Source organism: Patella vulgata, chromosome 4, assembly GCF_932274485.2.
Source record: "Patella vulgata chromosome 4, xgPatVulg1.2, whole genome shotgun sequence".
Lineage (NCBI taxonomy): Eukaryota > Metazoa > Mollusca > Gastropoda > Patellidae > Patella > Patella vulgata.
Window position 1 is genome coordinate 61,671,789 of NC_065882.2, and position 25,501 is coordinate 61,697,289.

Sequence of the window (25,501 nt, forward strand, 5' to 3'; positions counted from 1 at the left end):
CTTTATATGCTCAAAATGAAATTAAAGGCTTCTTACTACTTACTATCGTTAGAAACACTTTAAAATTTATTTGACTTACCAGAAAATTTTTTTTGTTGAAATTTATCAGTGTCAAGTTTTTAATTTGGCTGAGTATATGTCATGCTGGTCCAATATTTCAACTAGTATAAAAAAATGTACCCTTGGCACATTTCCCGCACCATTATTTGAAATAATGGTACGCCAATTGAGGTCAATCTGTATTTTAAATTTATTTATTATATAGCTTGTCATCAGAATAGATGCAGGTCCTGTAGATATAAAAGCTGTTTATCTTTATAACTCATTAATTAAGAGACTAATAGCCCAAACAGGTGTAAATATATACATGTATGCTGGCCATTAAAATTTATCATCTCTTTGACTAGTTTAAGAGATAGTTTCTCAGATCAGAGTTATTATTAAAGTAACCATGCATCATTTGTATTTGTCAGTAAACTATCAAATTTCTCACAGCTTAATCCACACTAATATCTACTCACATTGATTATTTAACACATAATTCAGAAAAAAAAAATACCTACACTAGTCCCAGCATAGATTTAATCGGATTTAAACAGGTCTATCATTACATTTTCATTGACAACAAAATTTCTATTCCATATATCTTGTACATAATGAACTAAATTGAACCGATAATTCTATTTGAGATTCATCTTTCACTTTAAGAGTGGGGATGATTCAGATAATTTTTGGATTGTGAATGGACTCAATAATGTATGTGGTTTAGTTCCATGCCAAGATGTCTATTACAAAAGTTACAAAATAAAACTAGAGATTTTAGCTTTTGATGAACCAATTGTTTGCCTAGTCTAAATCCATTGAATTATATCTAACCATTGACTGTTGATGTCTTCTGTGATTTCATAATATATAATGAACTGCTGGGTAAAGGTCACCACTATTTATACGGTTGTGTCAGTAGAATTTATTTGACTTACATGTATAATATTACATAAAACACAGTTTAAAGATTTGACAATACGGCTATAACAATTTATATGGTCTGGCTGTGGTTAGACCTTTTATTTATATGTCCTATAAAAGACCCTAGTATTTATTATGGCCAAAACCCCTCAAGGTAGGCAATAAAAAAGCTCTTGCATGGCTGCCGAATGGCCAGTAATTTCAAGTTTATAATATTATTAAAATTGTAAATAAAAACACCTACTCTAACCGTTGTAACCGTTTGGAGGTTGAATAGTTCCCCCAAAATAAGCTTTCTGAATTGCCCATCCATCTCAGATTTTTCTAGTAGGGCCTAAGTAGAGTAACTATTTTCTTATGAAAAACTGATTCTCCAACCCCGAAAATATAATTTAGAAGAGAATCAATAAATATATTTTAGCCAGGCATGTAGAATTTTCTTTACTCTTTTGTAGATGTTTTGAATTGGGGGTTCTTATCTCAAGCCTGCCATATACACATATTAAAAACATTTATCAGTAACCTTCATGCTCTAGTATATATACATATTTATACATATATGAAAAGAATGACAGATAACCTATAAGCACAGCAACATATGTTTTAGACATATTTTTTTTTTTACCTTCCTTTAAAACGGACAGTTACAACCTTGGAGAGAGATTAAAGTGGAGTTCACTTGACAAAAACTAGGACTTTTGGGGACTAACATATGGTTCAATTTTATTTCTATAATTCCGTTGGGCATAGGGGTCTTTAGCTGTGGGAAGAAACCAGGGAACCAAGAGGAAACCCATGAAGTTGGACAGGCAACTCTACGCCACTCGACTCAATGACCAACCTTATCCGGCCACTCAACCCCCCTACAACCATGGAGAGCAATAATATGGTCCAGCAACAATTTTAGTATCACAGTTTATGTTTTTGTAATTTTCAGATATCTAGGTCAAATAATTCTTGGACATTCCCTTTATAATTGAATGTGATCTAAGTTGTATGGCAAAAAAGGCACACAATACCGAAAGAGCAGTTCAAGAATTTATTTCTGGAAGGACATACTGAAGCCGCACAAAGCCAGAATATGTTTGGTTACATTTCCCACATCCATCAACATACCTAAGATAATAAAAATATCACAGGAAAAGCATGATTTTCTTGGTTGGGTCAGTGTGTGCACAAATGTTTATTAGTAACACAATTATTTGTGTCTTATCTACCTAAGTCAATAGTTGTAGGTCTTAAATAAGCATTGTACCTATATTATTATCTACATGTTTACTAACACTATATTAAACTGGGTCAATTATTACTTGACAACAGTTTACTTGTAAATTTAGGGAGTTAAAAAAATCAGTTGATTAAGTAGGCTACTCTACAGATCATATAATTAGATTCTAAGTAAATGAAATGAAATGAAATGGGGTTTAATGTCTCACTTTTATGCACCGACTGGGATAATGAAAATGGGCATACACCATACAGTGGGCTATGAGGGAAATTTTGGCCGGACAGCAGTGCTACAGCCAGCTCAAATCAAATTCCAACAGTCAAGGGTTTTTTTTTTTACGTGCACAGTTGCACACCAATGTCTTTATAGGATTCTTTTTTTTTGTCCCATGGAAACGACTAGACTGTTGTTGTCTTGACTAGGGAGAAACAGGGAACTTTCTCGGCCAACACCAGGTGCAAACCCAAGATTTGTCTAGCGAGCCAGTGTTTTACTCACTGAGCCACCACAGTTCCTGAGAATCTAGATATCCATGTTATACAGTTGCATAATCATTTTTACACTGAGCTATGATTAGGGATTCAACATGGGCTCTGGACCCATATCATCCTCATAGAATACATGTTGTTAACGCTTGTTAAAATTACTGCAAAGTTATCCTTGCCATACAACTAATATACACCAACCGGCGGCAATACTATATACCGTAAAACACAGGAAAACACCCGGAAAACAACCGGAAAACACCATTTTATACTGAATACCGGAAAAACACTAAATACCGGAAAACACACTAAATACCGGAAAATACCCTAAATAGGTAACCCGGAAACTGGCACCCTAAATAGGTAACCGGGAGCCTGGTCCTCTGTGTGCCTGGGTTAGGGTTAGGGTTAGTTTTCGGTTTATAGTATAGCCCTTCTCCGGGTTACCTATTTAGGGTGGTTTCCAGTATTTAGTGCAAGGTTTTTTTCTTTCTTTTTTTTGGGGGGGGGGGGGGGTCTACTCAGTTGCATGGAAGAAAAGAAAGGTCCTGTGTACATATTAGCCTGCATGTTAAAAGACCATTGAAAGTAGTCAAACTTTGGTAACTGATACTGATGGTATAGTTCAAGTTTGATCAAAATACCAGAAGAAAAGCTATTGCATATTAAAGCCTTTGCTATGTAGTCACTGCCTCAGTAGGCCTAAATGTAATTCTAATATGAAGATTTGAAACAAAACTTCACTCTCTGGATGCTTTTAATACTCAGGACAGGTAGACCCACTTTTAATACACCCCCCCCCCCCCCCCCCCCCCCCCCCGTGGAAAACAATAAATACTATAATACTAAGCTTGTTGATTGAATAATTTTATATCGACATAAATGCCTTCAAATCTATTACGATGTCTCGTAAGTTATTTTCTCACTTATCAACTGGCCATGTCGAGACAATACATTCATTCATTTTAATCATAGTACAAATATATTCATAATTCAATTCAATCAAATGAATTTTGTACAGATACAACTGGAAGAAATGGTTCTATTTGCTTGCTAAATCTACCTGGTTATGAAATCATGCTAGATAATCTACAGTCAATATATACCCTTTCTGAAATATTGATTAGAGAAGGTGAATGTATTCCAAAAAATAATAAATTTTAGAGAATTTTTATGAAGCATTAAAGTGCTTTAGATATTACAGTACAGCTTATTAAAGTCAGTCAAATAATGTAAATTTTATATAATATAGTATAATATATACCATAAAGCTAAAATTAAAGAAATTGGTGTTCCAAAATATATGTCTAGACAAAGGATCAAGATAAACAATCACACCTGGAAATAAGCCATATGTCACAGACAATGTTAGGCACAGATCAGGCTTTGTCAGACACTATTTCTCTAGTGAATGTCAATTTGCCTGTCACAAATTTGACAACAAATCATACTTTTTACTGATATTATTAATATAGTTTCAGCAGTACCTGACAAAATACAACTATAATTTTTAGAACAAATGTAAAAAGAATCAGGTTATCCAGTATATAATACATACAACAAATCAATATTTTTTTTAATAAACTTTTAAATTTGTATCACTGATACAGTATACACTACTATTTCTTACTGACAATAGATTGATGTAGCGGACTATTCACAACAAATTTACCCTATTTTGGGGGTGAAATTTTCTGCCTTCTTCAATTGTAACATCAAGTACATTTCATTTCATTTTTGATTCACTGAATTTTATTTTAAACAAAAAGCTTCAAGTCCTGTTCGTGACATTAACAACATTTCAGATATTGTCATCCAAAAACACCCAAAAGAGTTCATGTGAATTTGCAAGTCCACAAGACTTCTTAATACAACAACTTCACACAGGTCTCTACTGCTAGTTCAATATAATCTTTAAAAATGTTTATTTTTATAAAGTGTTAACTTGAAATTCTGCATTAGCTATCTCTGTCATATGTAAACATTGCACTAACTTGTGTTAAAGATTTTAACTTGTAAATTTGTACAAACTTCACCGTCTCATTGCAATTCTAGTTAACACTATGTGATAATAAATCGAATCAAGTTTTTCACCTATTGTTAAATAAAGATTGAATTCTCAGTACATGTACATAGTTAACCATGGTATGAATCAACACTGTAACCCAGGTATCATTTAATCTTGTATATCTATCACTAATTTATTTCACATTTGTTTAATATCAAACCTTTCTTTAAAAAATTTTAAAATTATTTAAAATCACCAATTTACAAGTATTCAATTTCCTAACCACTATTTAAAAATTAATCGTTATACATCAATATCCAATTGGGTTGTTTATTTTTTAACAGTGATTGAGAAATTAAACACTTGTAAATTAGACACTCATTATCAAAACTGAATGGTCAGTTTTAAATTAGACACAATAACAAATTAGATGATTTTGGGTGATTTTAAACGATTTTTAGAAATTTTTAAATAAAGATTTGATATTAAATGATACCAGGGTTACAGAGCAACTTGCACAGTAGCTTTGGTAATTTTTGTTACACCTTTTACTATTGGCTCGCAAAACTATTACTGTACTTATAGCATTAGAAGATCCATAAATGTACACAAATTATCAGATATGACATTTAATATCAATAACATACAGATAGCTTTTATTTTTGGCGCGATGGAATAAAAAGTTTCTCAACTAACATGCCTATCCCTAACATGTATGAAAGACATTACCAGGGATAGGGATAAATAACATACGTGTGTACCTAGGGAAGGATTTGACAATTGCAATTGATTAGTGTTTGCTTCTTCATTTATACATGATACTATATCTACATTTCAAGGATATTGCCTTATTCTGTTACACAGTTATTGAAAAATAATTATATTTAAGGGTATCCAGTATCCATGTAATAAAGCTAATAAACACATTGATATCAAAAGATTCATTACCAGTATTCTAAAGGTAACATTATTTCATCAAGGTTCTATATCTGAATAATTTTAATTTTTAGAAAAGAAAAACTAATTAATATTTTACAGGTAAATAATTATTCAATATGTAAGCTTATTGATCTTATCTTTATTTTCTACATCCAAGGAGGAATTAAATAAGTGACAAAAAATGAATCTTAATCTAATTGTAATTGAAGGGTCGAGATCAAGGCATACCCATTAAAAATAATAATCCTGTATTTATATAGCGCAATAATACTAAAACAGAAGTTTCTATTGCGCTTTTCAAGTTTTCTCCATTGAACACTGGAAACGCTTATGTAAACAGGAACGTCTTTAGCGGAGATTTAAATGCATTTAAAGCAATATTTATACTTCACAAGGGCATTAGTCAAGAGTGTTGTATCAATATATTACGTGGGATGCAATGTCTTGCTCGAGACCATTAAACAACAAATACAAACACTACCTTCCATGTGCATTTCAATGAAATCGTCACACAAGTCCAGTAATTCATATACCATTGTATAAATAATGCACGAATGGCCCGTTGCCTGTACATTATTATGATTATCATGAATTGAAATAATAATACGTCAACTTCAAAGAATGACGTCGCATCTTTATTTTAATCTTTGTTATCATTCTATTTTAAGATACAGTAAAGAAGAGTACAGTATAATTACCAATTAACAGATATATGACACATTTTTACTTTAAATCTGGATTACTTTATATTTAAAGCTTATATTTTTTTCAATAACTGTTTCTTGTTTATCAGTTTTAACATTGTTAACCATAACAACAAAGTTCTATTTGTAGATTTGTTTAACTTTATAATAGAAGACATGTTTTATCAGTTGCGCAGTAGAAGAGTTTGTACAATCACCATATGTATAATAATGATTATCTGGATTCTCTCGAACACACATTTTACACTCTGGTACTTGACAACACTATAAATGTTTACTATTGGCTCAAACATTTTATTTCTTCATCCATACATTTACTCAGCATTAAAACAAGATCATCATGTTTTAAACATTTCACACAATTTGGGATTGTTTTGGCTTTTAGTATTTTGAAGAAAAACAATGTTCTAATATTATTACATGTAGCCTGTGTATTAATGAACTGCATTTAATCACAAATTTCACAATTTTTCTTTTATTTCATTGTTCAATTTTCTAAACCATACTTCGGATCATAAAATTAAGAATTCCACCATGTCTGAAATAAGCCAGCTCAACTTCTGTATCAAATCTGGTCTTCACTTCGAATGATTTTCCGGAGCTTATATTAATGGTCAAATTCTGACCTGCCTTAACATCGGCTGGGACATTGATAGAAAATGTCTCTTTACCGGTCAGACCAAGACTAGCTGCATTTTGTCCTTCCAAGTACTGAAATGGAATGATTCCCATTCCGACAAGATTACTTCGGTGAATTCTTTCATAACTTTCCGCGATAACAGCCTTAATTCCAAGCATCCAAGGGCCTTTAGCTGCCCAATCTCTTGACGATCCTGCTCCATAATCTTTGCCAGCTAAAACTATAACTTGCTTATTTTCTTTTTGATATCTTTCTGCTGCTTCAAATATATCCATCTCTTCTCCGCTTGGTATGTAGATGGTTTTAGGCCCAGGCTTACCAATGAACTTATTCAATAGTCGGATATTAGCAAATGTACCTCTTGCCATGACAGAGTCATGACCTCTGCGGGATCCATAGGAGTTGAACTCTCGGGGGACTAGACCTCTACTGGCGAGATATCTTGCAGCTGGACTATTTCTGGCAATGCTGCCTGCTGGAGAAATATGATCTGTTGTGACCGAATCCCCAAGGTTCAGTAAAACGTGGGCATTTTCAATACTAGATGGAGGTTGGATTTCTTTTGTCATTTTTTCAAAGAAAGGAGGTGATTTTATATATGTGGACTTCTCATCCCATGGATACAGCATACTGTCTGGTACCTCCAATGAGTTCCACCTTTTATTTCCTTCTGTGATTTTGGAATACACATCTTTAAACATGGAAGGAACAACAAATTCTTTTTCTACTTTCATGATGTCCTCTCTTGAAGGCCAGATATCTCGCAGAAAAATGGGGGTTCCATCTTCTTTCTTGGCTAAAGGTTCAGTTTCAAAATCAATACAGACTGTTCCTGCAATGGCATATGCGATGACTAATGGTGGTGAAGCCAAGTAGTTGGCACGAGTTAATGGATGGATTCTTCCCTCAAAGTTACGATTACCAGATAAAACACCACATGCGACTAAATCTCCTTTCTCAATGCCTTCAGCTACTGGTTCTGGCAACGGACCACTGTTTCCAATACACGTCATACAACCATAGCCCACTATATCAAAACCAAGTTTCTCTAGATATGGTGTGACACCACTCTCCCGCAGATAATAGGTCACAACTCCGCTACCTGGAGACAAGCTGGTTTTGATATATGGTTTGATTGTAAGACCTGCTTCAACAGCGTTCCGTGCCAATAGACCAGCGCCTAACATTACAGATGGGTTGCTTGTATTTGTACAACTGGTAATGGCAGCAATAACAACAGAACCATGGGTCAATATATGTTCTTGATTATCATAAATGATTGGAACCTTTGTTTCTTGTTTATCAGCAGGAATTGCAAAGCCTTTAAAGCTTACTTTATTGTTAAGACAAGTTTGAAAATCTGATTTCATTTCTGTTACTGGAACTTTGTCGTGAGGTCGTTTGGGACCAGAGCAACAAGGAACAACGCTCCCGAGGTCAAGTTCAATAACCTTTGTGAAGACTGGGTCTTCTTCAGAATTGGAGTAATTTCGAAACATTTTGTTTGTTTTTAGGTAGTTTTCTATAATGTTTAATTGTTCTGTCTCTCGACCAGTTTGTCTTAGGTATGTTAGACTTGATTCGTCCACTGGAAAAAATCCTACAGTTGCTCCATATTCTGGGCACATATTGGAAATGGTAGCTCTGTCTGCAATGGAGAGGGCAGTCACACCTGGTCCAAAAAATTCAACAAATTTCCCAACTACTCCAACTTGTCTTAAATGTTTGGTGACTGTTAATACCACGTCGGTCGAGGTGATGTATGGCCCTGGCTTTCCAATCAATTTGTAACCAATGACCTCGGGTAGGACCATGCTTATAGACTGACCAAGCATAACTGCTTCTGCTTCTATACCTCCTACACCCCATCCAGCTACTCCAAGACCATTGATCATTGTTGTATGGGAATCTGTTCCAACTAAACTATCTGGATACAGGGTTCCATTTGAATTGAACACCACTCTTGCCAAATATTCCAAGTTAACTTGATGTACAATACCAGAGCCTGGTGGAACAATCAGCATGTTTTTCAGTGCCTTGGCACCCCATTTCAAGAATTGGAATCTTTCTTTGTTGCGTTCAAATTCTAATTCTTGATTTTTCTCCAGTGCATCACTACTTCTTGCCACATCAACCTGAACAGAATGATCGATCACCAAATCGGCTGGACAAATAGGGTTAATTTTCTCCGGATCTCCACCCATTTTCTTCACAGCATCTCGCATGGCAGCAAAATCAACGACAGCGGGAACTCCGGTAAAATCTTGGAGAATAACTCTAGCCGGTTTGAAAGGTATTTCCACCTTTTCATTTTGTTTTGTCGACCAGTCGAGAATGTTTTCAACATCCGATTTTTTGACGGTGAACTCGTCACAGTTACGGACAGCGGATTCTAACAACACCCGAATAGAGAATGGAAGTTTATCGTATCGTTCATCTTTTAGATTAGTCAAATCATAATATTTAAAGTCCTTTCCGTCAACTGAAATGGATTTCAGCAGAGAGTTGTAAGGATGCACGTCTTCTGTCGCCATTTTGTTCAGCTTGATGTAAGTCACGTGATTTCTAAAGTCCACGAGATACCAGTCGAGATACCGGTCTATTATAATAGATGTAGCCTATTATATAGTGGCTTTCGACGCCTGCTTATAATATTCTCATATAAATCTAAAGGTTATACCCGACTCTTTAAAAATAAAATTGGATAGGATGTACACAATAACAATAAACCTAATAAATTTTGGATCAGGGCGGTAGAATGAAACGCTATTAAAATTTATGCAGGGAAACACAAATTGCAGCTTCATTAAAAAGTTCTTTATTATAGGCCTACATGATGTATTAATTTACGTCTTCTGAAATAAACGGGTGAAATAAACTATAAACGTTGACTACAGGTGCGTAAATGTGTGTGTGTGTGGGGGGGGGGGTGTAGAACACCCCAGGAAAAAAAAATAGTGGGTCGCAAAATAAGTGCAGTTGGTCGCAAAATTGCCCATTGGGCTACCGTAAACAAAAAATGCCAAAATAGAAGGCAAAATTGCAAATGTGTGTATATACGTATAATTGCTTTGATTCGATATCACAATATCACAGTTTTTCAAAGCTCAAATTAGTAAAAAAATCTGTTATGCTTTCAGTAATTAGAAGCAGGAACAACGCAATGACGGACATGGTCGATCTCGACAAAATCGCCGATCGGTGGTCAAACTTGACTTAAAATTAGCGCTAATTTCTGTATATTCACCACAACAATATATCAAAGATATTATTAATAGGTTCATGTAAATGAATTATTATCACCCTCAGAAGTGGTCACAGATTCACAGTAGGCTACTTTGTACGTTCTTGCAAATTTCCTAATAAATACCAACAATTAATTCCCCTGTTTATAGCCTACTCAGAATTCTGCAAAATCTTACCCCAAAGTCCAGGAAATGGCATTTCAGGGACTCATCTCAGATATGTCTCCCGAGAATCGATATGTAGGCCTAAAACCCCTGGTTGAACATTTGACTAGGATATATATATTGTAAACAGACAACAATAGAAATAACATGAATCATAATCTGACTGAGATAGCTTAAAAAATAACGACTTCGATATTCAGCGTGTCAAATCGGTAATTCCCTCATGTTTACTGTGAATACACACAATTTGGGAAACTGCAAAATATATAAAAATAACCCCTCTATTAACGGTAGGGTCCAAAATTATTCTGATTTTGACAAATATTGCAGAATATTGGTATAATTTGAGAACAAAATGCCATTTGCAACAGCATTAGAACAAATTTTCCAAACTATTTCCTCACACTGCCCACCAGGGGCGAAGTGAGAGAAACACAATGACGAGCTTTGCGTCATCGTTTTGAGTTTTGGCGCCCCCCGGTTTCAACATTACAATCATAAACATAATGCGTAACCAGTGTCAAACATAATGTCAGATAATCTACAAAACGACTCTAGCATGTTCCACACAGCCCAATATTACCTGGTGGCACGGGACCCCCAAGTTAGCATGGCAACGTCTTACTCACTGAGTCACCGCGACTCCCAACAGTAGGCTACTGGAAGATTATTTTACAGTACATTAAATCATGATTTGTTAGAAACAATTGCATTCTTGTCTGATATATATATATATCTTTTTTTTATTGACGATTAAAGTTCTCCACCTCAGTAAATATTACTGTCAGTAGTGTGTAGCTTAATTATAAGCAAGCGGTTGCCATGCAACATACTCCCAAATTTCGCCTAAGACTGGGCTCATCCTCCCATTGCCCCAATACTTCACTATGAAAAAAAAATCGCGTTCGGAAAGTCTTTGAAAAAGCTTGGGGTATGTCCACGGAACTCTGAATATCGATAATATAAGGGTTCGTCTGCTCACGACCATAATGCTTCACACCAAATCTGAAAAAAAAAACGTAACGGAAGGTTGCGCAAGGGTAAAAATTAATTTTGGTTAATCTGCTAAATTTAGAATGTATTGCCAGGATTTGTTAAAATGAAGTTCTTGTTCCCTTAAGATGTAACGAAAAAGAAAGAGTGCAATTTTGAAATTTTTAACATATGCCTTTGTATCGCGTTTTTGAAAATGGTTGATTACATCAATAAAAAGACACGTGATAAATTATCTAATGTTATAGGTATTCATATTCTCACTAAGGCCCCGGAGCTCTTATCATTAATTAACAAACAAGATTTACAATGTCTCGTCATGTCTTCCATAATTGTAGTGGAGGCGGGGATAAAGATGCGCATGCGCTTTATCAAATGCGCCATCTTTGAATGCTTCCGGTGGTGTTTATTGTGTTTACATTTTATCTTTCGTAGGTTTGTAAAGATGTTTCTTGGTAGATCCCATTTAAAATTAGAAATTTCCAAGAGTGACTTTTTCACACCATCGGCACCATCAGAAATAGATGAAATAACAGTATTTTCAAGTCAAAGAAAGACCTATATTTCAACTTCTCTTGAAAATTCGTCTGCCAGCAGTGCAACGAAATTCAGGTTTTGACTTGTTTGTTGTCACTGTCAGTCTAGACTCCAGTGACAACTTTATTTGACGTTTTTGATATAATTTATAAAGGTTGACTAGAGACTCACAGCGAATTTCAGCCGATTCGATCAATAACCTTTTATTTTATCGACCTGATAAGATAATACATAATAATGTATGTTTGTACTTGTTGACAATTTAGATCCGAATATCAACACACTAGCCAGGTCTAAGACGAATTCCTACACACTGGTGACTGTGCCTAACGCTGCAGTTCATAATAATAATTTTCGTAGGGGTCGGTGCTTTACTCTAGCTGTTCGCCCGTTATTTCATTTATGGGATGGCTCGATAATCCTTTTGTTCGAATTTATTTGATGATCCTCAAGTTACATAAATAGATGGCTCGATCGATAGTCATCAAACATCAAAAGAGCCAGATTAAAGACTAGATCTCTACTATAGGCTATATTCTTTCACTGACAACTCACTGACAACTAACTCACTGTGACTCAATGAATTAAAATGGCACAATTCATTATAAAAATAAAGGGATAACACTTTCATCATAAAGCTAAATGTAATTGATTTTGATATGCATGAATTCAAATTTAGACCCACCTAGTTATCAAATATCAAAACCTAAGTTAGACTAGAGTGAGGGATTTTTAAAACAATTATATAAATCTTAATATGAACATACCGGTAAGACTTGTATTCAAATCAAAATGCCTTGATTTCCATGAAGAAGCCCAAAGTACTGTACATGTATATACCTTGCCTGTGGATCATACCACAATAAATCAGGATATTTTATGTTTACAATATTCAAGTTTCTGGTCAATATAATAAACACAACAATATTTTTTCAGTGATATGGTGTTTATCGAAAAAGATAAATATCACAAAGTGCTAGTATCCAATCTTTAAAGGCATTACATGTGTAAAGGTCAATGTTTTCATTACCTGTATGTAAAGTTCTAGTGATATCCTTTTCAAAACTCAGTCTGAATACATGTAGCGCCAACTACATGAGCAACTGGAAGGGTACATGTGTATTTATGTTTGATTGCATGGTAGAGGATAGGGTGGACGAAGGATTAATAGGTGTACGTTGGATCAGAAGGTCTATCAGTATCAACTGCATTGAATGATATGGCATGGTTTCAATTCCTTGCTTGAACATGACAAGGTCAAGGAGTAGGGTTGCCTGTCAAACCTTGTGGGTTTTCTCCGGTTTCCCTTCCAGGACTAAAGAACCCTACAGACAAGTGAATTATTGAAATGACCTACATGTTCTCTCTCTCTCTCTATTTCATTACATGGTACATGTAACCGCCTTATTGTTTCATTATTATTAGCTTTTATTAAAGCCCCAATATAGTAGTGAAGCTGAACAAAAATAAGGACTTAGATAAAAATATTCTTTACATAGTAATCTCAATGATTAAATTTTAAAACAACATATAGGTTAGATATCTCATGGAGACAAATGAAGTTTTGTCCAGGTATCAACTACATGGAAAAAACAAGGTGACTGCATTAAACTAAGGGGCCTTAGGTAAGATTAGATAAAGAGCGGGCAGTTCTCGTTATAATAGCTAGAAAATAGATAATGAAAACAAAATAAGATGAAAATTTCATATTGCTTCACTCTGAACCAAGATATTAGCGATTTAATTTTAGGCTAGTCTCAGTCGTCATTACTAACACTGGTATGATTATAAACATAGTCTTGTTTATCCATTTTTAGGTTAACTTATCCATCGCAAAATGTATTTAGATACAGTAAATATCGCAAGCTAACGATGGCATCGAGAGTTGATTACGGTCTAGATAAATTAATTAATGTCTTTAATTAGTACGTGTAATAATTTCAATAACTTTTCAGACCCAAAGAAAGACCTGCAGTGCAATAGGCAGATTTAGTTCTTGCATAATGAATAGAGAAAGTAATAGGAACTTTAGATGGCCATAAATAATTGACATACAGATTGAATTATACTTTGCACTAATATTCGAGGGTCACGGTAGCTAAGTGGGTAAGATGCTGGCTCGCTAGCCTGGAGGTCGGGTTTTTGATCCCTGCATTGGCCGAGAAAGTTCATCCAGATTTTCTGGCATGGTTCCTCCTTGTCAGTTGTGCAGGTTGTAGGGCCTGACAAGGACAGATGTCTAATTGTTCGTATGGGATGGAAAACCGAGGTCCCGTTTACAAATTGGCATGCACGTAAAAGATTCCTTGACAGTTGGAATTCAATATAAGAGTAGGCCGTAGTGCCGCTGTCCGGGCAAAATTTCCCTCATAGCACACTGTATGGTGTATGTTCTTCTTCATTAGCCCAGTTCGGAGCAGAACAGTAGGACGTTAAACCCCATTTCATTTCGCACTAATATTCTTTTAATAAAACTCCTTTTTATTGTATACATGTAAAATGATCTGATTGTCAGTATTTGTCTTTTGGAATATCAACTGGCGTGGTTTCGATCTGCGGTTGTACGTGACAAGGAGTAGGGTCGCCTGTCCAACCTTGTGGGTTTTCTCCGGGTCCTCCTGTTTCCTCCCACTGCTAAAGACCCCTACGCGCAAGTAAATTATGGAAATAAAATTGAACCATATGTTAGTCCGGAAAAGACCTAGTTTGTGTCGAGTGGATGTTAAACCCCATTTCTCTCTCTCTCTCTCTCTTTTGGAATATTGTACATGTACCTCTGAGAAAATACAAACTGAAGTGAATAAAATAATGAATTTAGATCATCTTTTGGTGTAATTTTATAAATTCACAATTTCTGTATTTCACATGCCTAATCATGTCCTAATATCTAAAACATTATTCAAAACTGAATAAGCTCACACAGATACCTATACAGCCATTGAAATTATCATGGCAATAACTGTGTACATGTTAGATTTAAGAATATCAAAGTGATATTTAAGTTTAATCTCACCTATTATACCCACTGTAACTGGGTAAATTTATAGCATGATGAGTAGTATTGTTGATTTAATCCTCTTTTGGCAGTTTAAGTTGATTTAATCTGAGTTATTGATCTCCATATTAATAGAATTATACTGGGAACAGATCTTAATCCATTGTTTAATGGCAACACAGTAGGACGTTAGGCTCCAACTGTTACCCGTAGTACTCCATTATATTTTCAGACAGAAGGTAAATTTCATTATTTTTGATCATTTTGATAGTTTAAATAACTTCCAAAAATATGGAAATTAATTTGAGAATCAAGCTTGTATTTATTTATTTCATCTAGTAATCTAATATTACAAAAATTACTAAATGGATTGTATTGGTATTTTGTGAATCCATTGTTAAACATGACATTTTTTGTTTAATTGAAAACTTAGATTGTAAGCTTATACAGAAATATACAGAAAACATTTATTTCATTTTCTTGATAGTAATATTGAATTTAATCAAGTGTAAGTATGTGTAATTGTCTCAAGAAGCATTATTGATAACTTCACTACTCTACTGGAGGTTGGTTGGAAAGTAAACCTTGTAACAGTTTGCTATGTACATGTGTATGTAACAAGAGCAAAAATGCTGTATTTCTTTGATAAAACTAACTTTGTAGTTTGTGACTTACCAAAGTATTTCAAGCAAACCCAAAGTAGCACTTATTGTTTTATGATTGGTTATGTATCCGTTGAAATTATTGTTGAGTCTCTAGGTGAGATATCTATGAAATTCAAGCAGGCAGAGGAGAATCTATTTCCAAGATACGTCTTTGCTGTATAAAATGTAAATTACTAACTTTTACTCCTTATTTCTGTACTGCCCAATATGTGCAGATAGCCCAATATGTGCAGATAGCTACCCTTACATCTTTTACAGAAATATTTGAGAAAACCGTTTCGTTCAACAATTAATTGACTTTACTGTACAATATCATGATTGTTTTGACCTCTATCTATAGTCTATACGTTTTTTTTTACTCTCCGAATTGTTGTATTTGCCAGTTTTATGTGGTAATTAACATTGCAAGAAAGAAGATTAAAATTCGATTGAGACTAATTGCTCCTCAAAATTGTTTGGCGATGTATACAGAGAAATGTATTGAGAATACAGTTACTATTAATACTAGAAGTTATCAGGGATGGCTCTTTATTATACTATAATAATATATAGTGTAAGAAGTGTTTTGAGGATGATTAATTGTTGATCCAAACAATCATACAGATCCATGTAACAAATAACATTTTGAGGAAGTATCGTAATTAAGACAATGTCAAATATGGCATTGATTGCAAGGTCATAATTCAAAGAATGATTTTCACATGTAGGCCTCTAGCTTAAACTATTATGGTATTCATATACTTATATATCTGAGGTATTTTAAAAATGTCATTTTTTTGTATGTCAATCCATTCAGACGGCCAAGATAGGATTTCTCAAAGAAACTGGTATAACAAACGCCAGTGTTTTTAAATCTGGTTAACTTAATCATCTAAGAGGCATACTTGTATAAGGCATACATAATAATATTCTAGGGCTGCGTCTTGCAGCTGGAAACAATATTGCAATATTTCTACTCATTATAAAGCAGTAAAATATATGCAAGCTGATTGCAATATATACATGTATGAAATTTTGTATTTTATTGAGCTAATGACAATGTGCATTCACTGCATTGCACTGCATGTTATAGTATAAAAAATGTTTAGAAATGAATGAAATGACATTAGAAGTAACAACTGGACAAATGAAAGCAACAAAATGAATTATCAATCAAAAATTGTTTCCCAAAATTAAACAAGATTTTAATAATTAAAGATTGAAATATATATTTGCAGAAAAGGAAAGAAAATGTCTATGAAAGTATTTATAGATATTAAAAATTTGGCTTTCATAAATTAGATGTATATACCGGTATATACAGTATTATTACATGTCTACTGAATAATTCTCAATAAAATGATCATACCCGACCATTGAACTTATATAGGATTAAACAATATATTATGTTTCCTATAATATAGCTCATTTTAAATCTGACACTATAATCCTCTCTGGGGGGCCTCATTTTAATAGTGTAAGCTTATGGCAAAAAACTATTTTTCTATGTACCATACTGAGTACAATTTAGAATGTTAAACTGACAAAAAAATTGCTTTGGATAGCTCATAAATGATTTAAATGTACAAATTATATAAATTCTTTATTTTTTAAATGGTTTTATTTATTTAATTATTTCTTTTTTTTTTGCTTTTAGGCTGTTGTAGAAAATGATAATGTTTCAGATGTAGGATACTGTAAGAAACTAGAAGAAAATTCTCGAAAATTATTAGTAATCAATGTGCTTAAAGTGGGAGAGGTCATCGCTGAGAGAGCTTCCAGAAGATGACGGGTAGAAAGGCAAATATGGAGAAGTCAAGTGTCTTGGATGATCTACCTGCTGATTTACTGCCTTCTTGTCGTATACAGTGTAAACCAGGATGTATAAAGATAGGTCAGAAGGAATTCCAGTCAGCATCTGAGGCTTTGGATGCCTATTTAGACCAATTTGACTACCAACTAACCAGTTCCACAAATTCTACCCATCATTCCTCATTCACCAAATCATCTAGTGAATTAGAAACCACAGTGTCACGAATCCAGAGACAAAAAATTATCAATGATGAAATACAAAAAGCAAAACAAGATTTAAAAATACATTTATTGAAAAAAGCATTAGATAAATCACAAAAACGAGAACAAAGTTATCTGCAACAAGAAGGTGAGTAGTTAGCAGTTTCATCAACATCAACCAACCAAATACATGTATTTCATCAGGGAATAATGCCAAAATTATTTCAGTAAATTGATTGTACATGTAACATTTTCAATTTTCCCTGTCTTGCCATTACCAGACCTTACTATCAAAGGCAAGTGATTAAATAATCTCTTGATGTAGTACCATAATAATATGTACACAAGGGTCTATCATGTATGGGTGCTTTTGTGTGTTATTGCAGACCCCCTTATCTCCTCGTGTGGTGCCACATTCCACAGGATTTTCGAGGGTTTTTTTTTTAATGTCTACATTTGCCCCCTGACAAATATGCTCTCAAGCTACTCCAATTACAGGCATGTACAGATTTTGCTTCTTTCAACCATTCTTTACTATTTGTTTGTTTCCACTTACAGTTGATGACGCTTTAGCAAAGTCTGGAGAATTACTAGATAAACTTAATACATCAGATGATTCTGTACCACAATGTCCTAGTGATATCGGTAGTTTAACAACGGACGTCTTACTCTCTGTGAATCCTTACCAAGCATTAAAACCATCAGAATCAAACCATGTGTTTTCATATCACAGAACGCCAAGAAACAGATCTCGTGAATCAAACAAATCTAATAACAATAGCAGATATCAAAACAAAGATGTCATTACTGACCAAACTAGTTCTTCCTTTGACGTAGAGAAAAGTTTTCCAGATCCAAGCTTTTCTTTGAATAAATCAAAAGTAACCATTAATCCTCAAGATCCAAGCTATAAGCAAAAGTTGCGCCAAATGCGTAGTCGTTCTGTTTCACCAACTTCGGGAAAAACTCAGTTTAAAACACCAAGTTGGGTCCAAGAGTTAGATACATCCAGTAAAGGTCCACCCAGTTGGATAGATGGCCTCACACCATCTGATATATCTGATTCTTTATGGACTGACAAAAGTCAAACTCAAAAATCCTATCCAAGAACAGAAGATGGAAAGTTAAAATCTTTGAAGGAGGAAAGCTCTAATTTTTCTAATTCCCAACCTCCTGGTTTGAACTATTCTGACCTTAGTAGTAAAAGTATAAGCTTTAATCCTCAACCGTATTCTGATCTACGAATGTACACTGCTAAAGTCATTTCAGATGTTGATAAGTTTTTAGAAGAAACCGATTTAGGGAAGGGTAATGAAAGTGATTCTTTGATTGAATTGGAAACAGATAAAGTGAATAACCATCAACCTAAAGTTCTTCATACCACATTAGATAAATATATAGCTGATATCTCAAGTCCATTCTCTGGTCAGAAAGCCAGCAGTAGTTCTATAGAGAATATGCCAAGATGCTCCAGTATGGATATGATGTTAGGTGAAAATACCTTACCTAAATCAGATATAACTGGAGCCAGTTCGATTCCTTTACTTAGTGCCACAGGTATGTACATTTATATATAATTATCTCATTTATGGAGTTGTGAGTGATGAGGTGATAGAAGGAGAACTACTGTCTGTTTCACTCGGCTTATTGTCTGTCTTTAAAACATTATCTATCAAATATGAGATATTTTAATTAATTGTCGACATATCTGGATTTGAAATGCTATTTTGACGTTGGTAAAAGGTAAGCATGACTTGCCAGTTAATCCTCCTTGTATAGCTAACAAAAAAAATATATCCAAATGCTAAAATAAACTTCTGCAAGCAAGCTTTCTTCGTTAGGCCTGCTCAAAATCTTACTTTCTTGATATAGACAAATAAAAAATACAATAATATGACGTGGGATTGCTATCTTCTAAGTGAATATTATTTACCTTACAACGAATGTTGCTTCTCAGTATATTAACATAATGATTACAATCAATGTTGACATGAAAACTGTTTCTCATATTTTGGTTTATAAACTCACAGCAAGGTTTGGAATAACTTCTGTATTTAATATTTTTAGCAACACCTAAGAAAGTTGGTCGACAGACAGTAACATTTAGTCCTCATATTGGTAAAGGTAAAAGCCCTGATTCCAGTATTATATTAGATGGTGACAGGCCATGGGAACAGCATTGTCCATTGTAAGTTGTCTATTCTATTCATTTGTCTTTGTGAATGTTTGTTTGTGAAGTCATGATCTGTTCCATGAATAGCAGTGGTTTTGGGGTTCAATATTTTTAAACATGATGGCATTCAACATGAAATATACTGCAGATACGTTTTGCTAAAAAAGAAACCCCAAAGGATGTATTTGATTAGTAGGAATAGAGTAAATGTATTATTGAATTTCCTCTGATAAGCTATGGTACATACATGTATATACAGTCAGTCTGAATATCAAAACATCCACTTGTCAGCATAATATTGGAATACATTTCTTGACATTTCAGAAAGCCCCCAGTTTATGTTGGTAATCATACAAGTCCATCTACTACATCACACAAGGTAAACAAATAATGCTTTAAGCTTTAAACATTAAGAATTAGAAAGGTATCAACTTTATTTAGAAAAAAAGATAAGGAAATATCCTTCTGCTTCAGGTGGGACATCTTCGAGTTTTGATGATGCCTTTAGTGTAAATGACATTGATGTATGTAGATGCTAGAAAGATAATTTAGAATACATAGCTTAAAACGAAACTTTTGGGATATAGTTAATGAGTAAATGTAACATTTGTTTTGCTATTACAGTCAAAATTGTCATGGTCACCGAGCGACATTGATACTTTTAGTGTTATTGATATTGATGTATATGTACATCCTAGAAAGATAATTTAGAATATATAGATGAAAATGAAAATGTATGGAGTAAATGTAACATTTGTTATTACAGTCAAAATTGTCAGGGTCACCAACATTCAGCGGAGGTCAGCAGCCAGGTAGCATGGAAGCCTTGAAAAAAATATTATTTAAACTACAGGCTGAAGATCCCAATGGGGAAACAAAATCAGTAAGTGCATACATGTACATAGATTGACAAATTAATCAATCTTTGTTTTCCTCATGTCTTTTGCAAATTTTGAAATGTATCATTTTAACACATTGAAATTGCTTAGGGTTGCAGGTTGACAAACTGATCATAGGAGATATATCTGCCTGTCTGTTTAGCAAAGTATTTGTTGACATCTCATAAATTTCACTTCTTGCCTGAGATTTCGGAAGATCTGGGAATTTAAGTCCTTTAGTTGAACAAAAAATCCCTAACTTGCACATATTAAAGAAAGCTGAATATTTTTTAATTTTATGATTTCAATGTCTGTCAACTGATAGAAAAATTATTATCCTGTTAGTTAAAAATTATAAAACTTCTGAATATGAATTATACATGTGGATTGTATACTGGATCAATAACTGATTTATTTCATGCATACTTCTTGTAGTCCATATTACGAATAACATCCACTTGTAGTCCATATTCTGAAGAACATAAGACTTGATGTCCATATTCCGAATAACATAGACTTGAAGTCCACATTCCGAGAAACATAACACTGTAGTCCATATTCCAAATACCATAGACTTGTAGTCCATATTATGAATAACATAGACTTGCAGTCCATATTACAAATAACATAGACTTGGTAGTCCACATTCTGAATAACATAGACTTGTAGTCCACGATTTATAGACTTGTAGTCCACAATTTATAGACTTGTAGTCCACAATTTATAGATCTGTAACTTGTAGTCAACTATATTGGGGAGCCGTGGTGGCTCAGTGGGTGAGACGCTGGCTCGTTAACCACTGTTGAGAAAATTCCCCAGGATTTTCCAGGATGATTTGTGTTTGCTGGTGGCACAGGACTGAGGACCTTGCAAGGGTGGCATCTAGTCATTCAGATGGGACAAAAACCAGAGGTTCCATATACACATAAAAAAACCTGTCTGGGCAGAATTTCCCTCGTATCACATTATATGGTTTACGTGTCTTCATTAACCCAGTCGGTGCAGAAAAGTAGGACGTTAATCCCCATTTCACTTCAAACATTTTGTCATATTGGTTACTGTTGTTTGTTTTTTTAGGTAATATCAGAACAGAGTGATACAAGTCATGTGTCATTAAATATGCCAGCTTTAAAAGGTTATAATTTTAATTCTGAACCAGGTGGACATTCATTAGAAAAGTAAGTTTAACTTTATTGTGTCGTGAAAATGTGAAGCTTCCTTCCTTCTTTATTAATGCATAATCGCCAATTCTTTCTCTCTTTTTTTATTGATCCATCATACTTATTGTAGTTTTGAGGTTATTTCATTCTATTTTTAAGCAAAGGTTTTGGGATTAAGTCATTTTTGGACCATTAGAAAGTCCACCTAATTTGAATTAATAAGTTAAAATATATTATTAATTATTGTACTTTCAGAGCATTGGTTCATTTGTCACGGTTAAAAAGTCTAGTGGACAAAAAAGAACAACTCCAAGAAGAATCAGTATTAGAGAAGTCTTCCCATAGTGCACCATCTTCTCCAAGGAGATAACATGTATGAATCAAGCATTACTTATTGAAAAAAAATTATGCAAGTGTGTAAAAAAACCATAATCTCTTATATTATTCCTTTAGTTATTCACAGTCATTCCCAAAATAACAAATGTTTTACTGTGGAGGGGGGGCAACAATTGTGTTAACAAATAGGTCCATTTTTTTTCTAGTCTGTTGCATACATCTGTAGCTATTTATTTTAAATTAAATATAATCAGACATTTTATAATAGAAGTTTAAAATGTATTTCCCTGAATAAGCATTTAAAACTATTTCAAATGAAATTCATAATATCCAAATAAAAACAAGCTTGGCTACATGTAAGTAGTGATCTAATACTTTGATGCATTTATCTTTATGCGATACATCTATTTTTTTGTATCAGTATCAAAATTTATGTTATTAATCATAGTCATCTTGTACTTCAATGCATTTATATTTATACTGTATTATTGGGGGGTATAAATTAATACCAAAAGTTATCCTATTAATCATAATGTAAATCAAAAGTTTTTGATCCTTTATGCTCAAAATCAACTCTGTGGACCCTTGGATGGCTTGGTACAGCTTGGATTTAAACAGTCGTCCATTTAAAATTAAATCAAGAAATGGCCGACCACGCTAACACTTACTGTTAGTTACCACTGGAAACTGGTTTTGAAAGGCCTACCAAGCGAGGGTACCATAGCCATTGAGAATATTACTTGATAATCGTGGATATGTGGGTGGAGTTATCGTCTGTCAATCAAACAATTCTCTTAAGACGGTGCGGACACAGTTGATGCCTATTTCTAGCACAAACTTCCAACAGCGACAACTCCGTTTAGAATAAAGTAATTGGACTGAAATGTTCAATATTTTCTTTTTTTATCATCTATTTTTGAATTATTATAGCAAGAATGGCCAACTCTTTCTTAAACTCTTAACTAATGTATCTTTAAATAACAAAGCATTCCTATTTTTCTCTACCTACAACAGCATTTTATATGATATTCTCATATGTTTTTGCTCAAAATATTTTTCTAGTTTATTTGGATTTAAAATGTTTTCATTTGTTTCTTTTTGTTAATCAAAGTACTACAGATTGTCAAATCTATTTTTGTATCTATTTTATATTATTCTGAGGCCCGTTTTATGACATAAGTGTTACATGTGCTTTGCAAATAACTTATCATTTCTCCAGTGCCTTGATGATTATGTTATTTATCATTTAATAAATCTTTTAGTGTTGTTTATATACATAACTATTAAAATATTGTGATTTGTAACATAAACTGTTAGTCCATCAGTAATATTTCATTCATTTGGTGCTGCCAAAATGGGACATTTGATCAATTTACACAGCATAGCATTTTAATTTTGAAAAATTAGTTGTTTTAAAATATTTTTGGCAAAAGGTCATATCTGGTATAAAAAGACTGACAAAATTTGAATAGTGAACATCTAAATTGTTATCCTTCTTTAAAGCAAACGACCAGAGACATGTTACTAAAAAGGTACTAACTGGATGATAAAAACGTTTTCTCTCACATTTTATCCATAGATTTAGTATCGTAAAACTTGGTTCTGGCAACAGGCCAACATAGACATTTTATACTGCTTGATTAAAAGCTTTTAATAGGAGTAAGCTCCCTTCATTTAATTGTCAGCTCTAAACTTGATGATGGGCATAAAATTTTATGGCTTTCTATTTTCTATCCTACCTTTCTTCTTTTTATTACTGCTGTGATTAAGAATATATGAAAAAAATCCAAAGGGATTTGGAGAGACCTGTGTCATCCTCGTGACAAAATAACATTAAAATCAATTCGGACACTAGAGTTCATGCTGTTTTTTTTGGTTTTTTTATAAAATTTAAGAATTAGCCAAAACTCCACTGACTGCTTCCTTTAATGATGGACCTAAAAATACAAGTTTCTTTATCTCAAAATTGTTAGTTATAACCCGATGATAATATTTAGAACATTACAATTTAAGTTTTTACAGATTCGGAAAAATGGTAAATTAAAATTAAAGCTGTCAAAATTTCTTTCTTTAAATAAATGTAGGGGAAAATCTTCCACCTAAAAATAACTGGAAAAGAACACTAGATTTAAATAACCTGGAAGAGAGACTAGAATTAAATAAATATAATATATTTTAAATTTATTTACCTTATAAACATATGTGTTTACAAGTATATACATGTAGTATGTAAATATTGACTATATCATAGTATTGCACCATGACCACATTATTACTGCATGTACATTTATATGTCATATTACTAATATTACTGCTGACAAGAATAAGCATTATTTAACTATAGGGCCACTTAGATATAAAATATACATGTTTAGAATTTACAAAAGGCATTGTATGCTACATGTTTTCCACTTCTTACTAATATAAATATATCTTCAAAATATTTGCTATACTTTTTTATTGCAGTTAATAGAAAAGTTGAGAATATTGGTTCCCTGACTGTGAATCATTTATTTATGTAACCAAAGAACATTATCTTATATATTATTATATACTGCCTATTTAAAGGAGGGCACCCAGATATATTTTAGTGAATAAAACTGGTTAAGTTTGGGTGAAAGACACTTACAAATCTTTATACTAGTCTTGGGAAACCATTTCAAGTCTGGCATTTTTATGTGGAGTTGGCAGTGAGTCTCCAAATTCCACCTGTGTCTGGTTAACTATGTCTTATATAGTTGCCAAAGTTATATCTATAAATAGTAGTGATTGCCAAGTCACTCATATGCAGAATAAAATTCCATAAGAGTTATGTAATACTGTTAACAAATCATACAATCATTTCCAAACAGCTCAATATTTTGATGTAAATCCACTTTATTTATAGTGGCCTTTAATATAGTTTGGACTGTTAAGCACAATATCAGTATATCCACATTGTTTGTTATAACTATGTGTTTTGTGTGTAAAAGTGTTAGTATGCTCATATTATATTTATTTGTTGTTTTATATAATAAAAATATATTATATTATTTTACATTTATTTTATACTAGCGGATGACCCTGAGTAGCCATGAACCTAAGTAGCATAACTCCGAAAACAGAAGAGGTAGACCATTGCCACCAGGCATATGTTATTCCTCATATTCCTGAAGCAATGGCCGAGAAATCCCTCTCTGGCCATTGCTGGATTGGCTTCTGATACTTGAACTTTTGAGGGAGTGTATCTATTCTTCCCCTTCAATCAAATCTATCCCTTCAATCAAATCTATCCCAAGAACAGCAACATGACAGCCCTTCGTTCAATCTGGGGTCTTCCCTAAAACTTTGGACAGTGATTTAAGGTACTAAAACGGTGAAAGTATTGTTCGTCTCCAAACAGTATTGTTTAC

The 25,501-nt window shown here is 33.5% G+C and overlaps 2 protein-coding genes across 2 annotated transcripts; one reads left to right on the plus strand and one right to left on the minus strand.

The window, feature by feature from the left end:
- Nucleotides 1–3,530: 3,530 nt before the first annotated feature.
- LOC126817301 (cytoplasmic aconitate hydratase) lies at nucleotides 3,531–9,540 on the minus strand. The gene has a single exon (XM_050544151.1). It carries the CDS (start codon nucleotides 9,502–9,504, stop codon nucleotides 6,826–6,828), a length of 2,679 nt encoding a protein of 892 aa, XP_050400108.1. The 5' UTR covers nucleotides 9,505–9,540; the 3' UTR covers nucleotides 3,531–6,825.
- Nucleotides 9,541–11,750: 2,210 nt separating this feature from the next.
- LOC126818282 (uncharacterized) lies at nucleotides 11,751–25,107 on the plus strand. Its single transcript, XM_050545603.2, has 8 exons — nucleotides 11,751–11,808; nucleotides 17,207–17,710; nucleotides 18,121–19,119; nucleotides 19,630–19,750; nucleotides 20,060–20,114; nucleotides 20,502–20,618; nucleotides 21,691–21,791; nucleotides 22,029–25,107. The coding sequence occupies exons 2-8, from the start codon at nucleotides 17,335–17,337 to the stop codon at nucleotides 22,141–22,143; spliced, it is 1,884 nt and encodes a 627-aa protein (XP_050401560.1). The 5' UTR covers nucleotides 11,751–11,808; nucleotides 17,207–17,334; the 3' UTR covers nucleotides 22,144–25,107.
- Nucleotides 25,108–25,501: the final 394 nt, after the last annotated feature.

What these genes read in the sequence shown, in the direction of transcription:
- LOC126817301 (XM_050544151.1), bottom strand. Translation starts at nt 9,504, where the DNA reads ATGGCGACAGAAGACGTGCATCCTTACAACTCTCTGCTGAAATCCATT.
- LOC126818282 (XM_050545603.2), top strand. Translation starts at nt 17,335, where the DNA reads ATGACGGGTAGAAAGGCAAATATGGAGAAGTCAAGTGTCTTGGATGAT. An exon ending in AAGTTATCTGCAACAAGAAG is followed by an intron (nt 17,711 to 18,120) that starts GTGAGTAGTTAG and finishes TTCCACTTACAG; the next exon opens with TTGATGACGCTTTAGCAAAG. An exon ending in CCAATGGGGAAACAAAATCA is followed by an intron (nt 20,619 to 21,690) that starts GTAAGTGCATAC and finishes TTGTTTTTTTAG; the next exon opens with GTAATATCAGAACAGAGTGA.